The sequence below is a fragment of the Alosa pseudoharengus genome, unplaced genomic scaffold (genome assembly GCF_046254945.1).
Source record: "Alosa pseudoharengus isolate Yale_2024_CS ecotype anadromous, Long Island Sound unplaced genomic scaffold, YU_APseudo_1.1 YU_APseudo_1.1_scf_13, whole genome shotgun sequence".
NCBI classification, from domain to species: Eukaryota; Metazoa; Chordata; class Actinopteri; order Clupeiformes; family Clupeidae; genus Alosa; species Alosa pseudoharengus.
Window position 1 is genome coordinate 35,195,429 of NW_027468598.1, and position 6,682 is coordinate 35,202,110.

General features: G+C 46.2%; 1 protein-coding gene across 1 annotated transcript in view; it reads left to right on the top strand.

The window, feature by feature from the left end:
- ift80 (intraflagellar transport 80 homolog (Chlamydomonas)) overlaps positions 1-6,682 on the top strand; it is an 82,806-nt gene that overhangs the window by 2,117 nt on the left and 74,007 nt on the right. Inside the window, exons 2-3 of the mRNA XM_076282940.1 lie at positions 2,104-2,214; positions 2,606-2,674. Coding sequence (XP_076139055.1) covers positions 2,647-2,674 — 28 coding nt within the window. The 5' untranslated portion in view covers positions 2,104-2,214; positions 2,606-2,646. The remainder of the gene's footprint in view (positions 1-2,103; positions 2,215-2,605; positions 2,675-6,682) is intronic.

Below are 6,682 nucleotides of genomic sequence, written 5' to 3' on the forward strand. Positions count from 1 at the left end.
ATAATATGTACACTTAGCCATCCGGTGCGGTAAAGGACGACTGGTTTCAGTGTGCTTGATAATATGTACACTTAGCCATCCGGTGCGGTAAAGGACGACTGGTTTCAGTGTGCTTGATGTCATCATCCTCACTGCTCCGACAGGGTAATGTGATTATTTTCTTTTCAGTATTTCTTTAGTTTCAGATGTCTTTCACAAGAGCAAATCAGGAGTTATTGTCAGTGTCATAAAGGTTCTTCAAGTTTGTTGATACAGCAGAGACTGTGGAAAACTGAAAAGACCCCCCCCCCCACACACACACACACACACACACACACACACACACACACACACACACACCACCCCCTCGGGTTTGAAATGTCAATTTCTGCTTTCTACACTCCAGCCCGTGCTCGATGAAACCACAGATGGGTGGGTGAAAAATCATCCAGTCTTTTGTGGCTTTCTGTCTCCTCACTCACTCTGTGGGCCCCACCGGTGAGCTATGTAGATGTGTGTTGCCTCCTCAGTCACTATGTGGGCCCCACCGGTGAGCTGTGTAGATGTGTGTTGCCTCCTCAGTCACTATGTGGGCCCCACCGGTGAGCTGTGTAGATGTGTGTTGTCTCCCAGGCCCTCACAGAACATGGCAAAGTTGGCGGCCGGGTATCACGACCCAAAATCATGGCGCAGTACCAGATTGCCTTCAGACGTTGCATTTTACGGCCGTGTGCTTACTACCTGTTTTTTAGGGGCTGGCGACATTCACTTTGTTTGGAGATCCAAATATAGACCGGGGAGAGAGCGGCGGCCTGCTGATTTGCAGTTTTAGGCAACCAAAAATTACATAGAACATTCTGATTTTTTTTAATACGCAACGCCACAAAGTATATGTTTGGCTTGTGTCTTTGATAACTGTCTCCATGCCTAATCGCTCTTTGTCGCTGGCATATAGGAAACTGGTTTAATCCCGGCGGCTGCAGTACACGCACACATACACACAACATACACACACCCAGACTCCAGTCATTCATTCATTTTCGGGTCGAGAAGCAGGGTTACCAGCAAGGCCATGGCAATAAAGAGACGGCCTGTGGTCATTTGAAGGGTCGCAATAATTCTCAGCCACTCCGTTAGTCTCGCCTTGTACATCTTTGCTTGTGTCTGTTTTGCTCAAGGCGTATAGTTCATACAGGCTGTCTTCCTGAACTTACTTAAGTGTGTTACACACTGTTGTAAGTGCATCAGATATGGAAGACCGATGTTTTTTTGATTGTGGAGAATGATTGCTGACTGCCGTATGTACTGTTTGTTAAGCCTTGTGCAGCATATGTGTCTTTCCAGCTCATGCTTATCATCTACGTGGCTGCATGAAATCTGAATCATGCTGCAGGGGTTACTGCCGTCGTATTACCTTGGAGTGATGTCATGGTGCAAATATACTTCTAATTCAGGGCTGTCTGTGGCCAGGCCCCTCAAATAACACAACTGGCAGTGTTCCCTGGCTGGACGAGAGCACTAGGAAACCGCCCCTCCATTGAGCCTAAGTGACCCCAAGCTTTTAATGAGGGGCCTGTAAAGTTGCCGGAGATTTGGTGAGAAATGACATGTGCTCCCAGGTGCTGTGTTCCAGCGACAGTTATAACGTTTTTTTTTTCCTTCCCCAAGGTGAAAACGGTCTCTTGTGAGAACATATTTATAAGAAAATAAGGCAAGGTTATGTTTTGTCATGTCGTGTCAACATGCGTTTAGTCCTAAATGCACCGTGCACTCACACCCTCTGAAAAGGTGGTCTTAATTACGAATGGTAGCTTTGTCAAGCTTTGTTAACCCCCTCTCGAAAGGCTGAATCACTGTTCAACTAATTTTTTTTCATCTGCTGTATAAGGTAACCACAGTGTTTCCCATACATTGACTTATGTGTGGCGGCCCACCACAATATCAACACTGACCACCACCACAATATCAACACTGACCACCACACAATGATTTTCCAAGTTGTACTAAAGTGTGCTTAAATCTGGTTAGCATCATAAGCACACTGCGCTAATTTGTTAAAAACGGTCGCATAGTGCATAGTCTTTTTCACATGCCATTTTGCTTTCCTTTCTTACCTGTTTGTAGGCAAGTTCCATTTGGTGTGGAAAACGGGCCGCATTGAGAAGAGCGTGGAGGCCCACCGAGGGGCCGTGTTGGCGGCCCGCTGGAACTACGATGGGACAGCCCTCATCACAGGTGGGGCCTGGCCAACCACAGCAAGCTTAAGTATAAAGTGCAGTGGACACTCATTTAGTTTTATGTACTTTAAGTGTATGTGAAACTTACTGGATGGACAGTATGTGTATTTATATGTGGATGGATATGAAATAATATATACAAAGAAAGAGTGAAATCAGAAGTGGCATCTTTTACATTCTACCAGCAGCAAAAGCAGCTTTAGTAGTTCATTGGTATTGAAAGCATTACTCTAAGTGAGTGATTCCAAGTCGTTTTGGTGGTGGTGTAATTGAAGCTTAGAGAGATGCAATGTCCTGCATGATGGTATGTCATTGCCTGAGGCCTGTTTGTGAAGCAGAATGCAGATTTTGCCCAGCCTTTTTCTGACCTCTTTGTTTTGTTCCCTTAGCTGGCGAGGATGGTCAGATTAAGATCTGGTCCAAGAGCGGCATGCTGAGATCAACACTCGCCCAACAAGGTAAGACCGGGGGCCCTTTGAGGAGCCTCTGAATCTCAATGTGGACAGTTTGAAATGTGAATGGACACAGCCTGACCAACTCCAGGGTCCATGTCCCAGTGCTGGGCCCCCTGGATCGTATCCACGCCACGTCATTCCCTAAATATGCCATCTGCTGATTAGGGCTGCACAATTAATTGATTTTTAAATCATAATCGCTTTTTGAACTAATGTAATTAGCTAATCACAAAGGCTGCAAGTAGGGCCGCAACTCTTGTCCCAATGGTAAAGCTCACCTACCAGGAATGCTGTTCTTCTCATGCACTAGGCATGCTCACCAATCACAAGTGGCCCAGCTTAAAGTGAAATGCGCCATATTGAACTGAAGCTTGACTTTGAAAATGATATTGCAAAATAAATTGTAATCCGAATATCCTTTCAGAAAAATCGCAACGAGATATTTTGGCCAAATGGCGCAGCCCTGCTGGTGACATTGGGTGTGTTACTCAACTGCTTTGTTGTTTTGTGGTCTTTCACAGAAGTGTGAGCTCTGCAACAAGTAATCGAAACAGCGCTGTTCTGAAACAGTGTCTGGGCTGGCAGGAAAGCCTGGCAAAGGCCTAGATGAGAAAATGCCTTTTTCTGTCACGGCTGTCACTGAAGCTGTCACGGCTGCACTTTCTTTGTTTTAATCTTTGGAGAAAATGCATTTCCAAGGCTATGGAACCTGGTGAAGAGAACTCCACACTGAATGTACTCATCTTAAATGTATAAAGTGGGCATATTATGATGGTGCTTCCACACAGTAGAGTGTGCTTGTTGGGAAGTCTGTTTTAAGTGTGGTTTTACGAGACTGAACTCAAACCCACAAATAGACACGTGACAAACTTCGGGAGAGAGAAACAGAGAGAGAGAGAAAGAGAGAGAGATGGTGTGAGAGAGAGAGAGAGGGATTGTGTGAGGGGGAAAGAGAGAGAGAAAGAGTGTGAGAGAGAGGGGAAGGGAAGGGAAAGAAAATCAGAGGGAAAAGACCAAGGAGTAAGCACAGGAGATGAGAAAAAGGCTGTTCATTTTGTAAACATGAACGCAACACACAGCAGCCAATTATGCTGTCACACTGAAACCTCAACGCTCACTTAGCCCTTTGGTGCCTTGGAGTGCACCTTACTGCTGGAGCACCGAGCCAACCTGGCAACCTTAGGCTGCAATTTCTGCTCATAATACAACTATATTTGTGGATCCCATGATATATTTTTTTCCCCTCACTGCTAGCATATAAGCCCATTGCTATTCTCTTAAGTGTCTGTGTGTGTGTGTGTGTGTGTGTGTGTGTGTGTGTGTGAGAGATGGTTTACTTTTCAAGTAGGCCAGCCTGAGCACCTTGCATGATGTTTGTGTTGAAGATTGTTTTCATCTTACTTTGTGGGACAGCTGGGCATACGCACAGTCCCAAAACTTTAAAGCTGACGAACACACACACACACACACAGTTACAAAACTCTAGTTAAAACTCACACACACACGCACACACGCACAGTCCCAAAACTCTAGTTAAAGTTGAGGAACATCCAGTCCATCAGTGTGAATATGTGCCTTCAGAGAGGTCCTCATTCAGCCACCCGAAACACAGCAGCCTTATGAGCTCCTCCAGTGTGACCAGAACCTTTCAAAAACTACCATTAGCTTCAAAATGGACCCCCTGCCATAGGGCCGCTGGGCTGGGTTGGGTTGGGCTGGGCTGGGTTGGGTTAGGTTGGGTTGGGTTGGGGGTGGGTTGGGTTGGGTTGGTTTGTGGGTGGGGTTGGGTTGGGTGGGGGTGGACGTGGGGGTGACGGACCGCTGGGGTATACTACTGGACCCTGTCGCCAGATGATTCATCGTGCCAGTTCCATTTCATTAAGAGCGCCATAAAGTCCCAAAGGTTTATTGGAGCTGAGTTTTATTAAAAGCCATAAAAATAGATTTCCAGTGATACAGTCCTCCACTCTGCCATTGCATGCGCACGGTTCACTTATTAATTGTTTCATCGTGGCGTTGAAATGTTAAACGTGTGTCCGACAGGCTGTGCCACAGAGGCTTGTCATGGTCCCATCGCGAGCGTGTGTCTTGTGAGGAAAAACAGTGACTCAACAGGCTATTAGTCTCAATGGCAAAACCGGCCCTCCAACCGGTGTGTGTGTGTGTGTGTGTGTGTGTGTGGAATAAGAAAATGAGGTCAGATTTTAATGGATCTCGTAAGTTAGTCTTGTCGTGACCTCAGAGTGGTCAGACACGTTGTGGCACGTTGTGGCTTTTTCATTCATATTTTTCACATGGAGTTTGTTTGGCCTGACCTGTGAGATACACATTTGCCAGGTTGCTCACGGAGCAGAATCCATGAAATGAAAACGGGGCTCACAGAGGTCAGCTTTGTGTGGAGCCAGATGGGATGAGATGAGCGTTGAGATGAGCGAAGATCTCATGGAGATGGGATGAGATGAGCGTTGAGATGAGCGAAGATCTCATGGAGATGGGATGAGATGAGCGTTGAGATGAGCGAAGATCTCATGGAGATGGGATGAGATGAGCGTTGAGATGAGCGAAGATCTCATGGAGATGGGATGAGATGAGCGTTGAGATGAGCGAAGATCTCATGGAGATGGGATGAGATGAGCGTTGAGATGAGCGAAGATCTCATGGAGATGGGATGAGATGAGCGTTGAGATGAGCGAAGATCTCATGGAGATGGGATGAGATGAGCGTTGAGATGAGCGAAGATCTCATGGAGATGGGATGAGATGAGCGTTGAGATGAGCGAAGATCTCATGGAGATGGGTTGAGATGAGCGTTGAGATGAGCGAAGATCTCATGGAGATGGGATGAGATGAGCGTTGAGATGAGCGAAGATCTCATGGAGATGGGATGAGATGAGCGTTGAGATGAGCGAAGATCTCATGGAGATGGGATGAGATGAGCGTTGAGATGAGCGAAGATCTCATGGAGATGGGATGAGATGAGCGTTGAGATGAGCGAAGATCTCATGGAGATGGGATGAGATGAGCGTTGAGATGAGCGAAGATCTCATGGAGATGGGATGAGATGAGCGTTGAGATGAGCGAAGATCTCATGGAGATGGGTTGAGATGAGCGTTGAGATGAGCGAAGATCTCATGGAGATGGGATGAGATGAGCGTTGAGATGAGCGAAGATCTCATGGAGATGGGATGAGATGAGCGTTGAGATGAGCGAAGATCTCATGGAGATGGGATGAGATGAGCGTTGAGATGAGCGAAGATCTCATGGAGATGGGATGAGATGAGCGTTGAGATGAGCGAAGATCTCATGGAGATGGGATGAGATGAGCGTTGAGATGAGCGAAGATCTCATGGAGATGGGATTAGGGTTGTGCCGATGGACGATATCATCGTCCATCGTGATGGTTGACAGGCATCACGATGGAAAGCAACCATCGTGATGCCACGCCCCCACATGCCAGTCACTAATTCTTGCTGTAACAGGCTAAAACATAAAAAAACCTTTCCCTGAAAATGAAATTGAGCCTACTTTAAAGGCTGTCAGCCAAACAGTTATCACGTATTAGTCTACCGTCTTGTAAAATAAAAGACTTACCCTCTTATTCAAATAATTCCTGACTGTGACGGGAATGTGTAGCCTAATTGTCCTTTAGTAGCCTACATGTCTCGCAGGCCTATAGCCTACATTGGACGTAATATGTAGCCTAATGTTTTAGCAGAAAATATAGATTTATTATTGTTAGGCTACGACTAGGACATTCTAGCGCTCAAATATTTTTGCGAGGCTACAGCGAGCGCCAAATGCGTCCTTCTTCTCTGTGTTAAAATAAACCATATCTTTCGTTAATTATAGGATCAGAAGGTAGCCTATCCGTCTTTCACTGCAAGGCTTGTATTTCATGCATTTAGCAAAAGTCCCAGACAGCAGCGGAGTGGTAATCGGGATTCGTTATTTGTAAAAGTGTTTTTACTTCGCCCTCCCGCCGCCCTTATAGTCAGCATAGACGGTAGCCTGA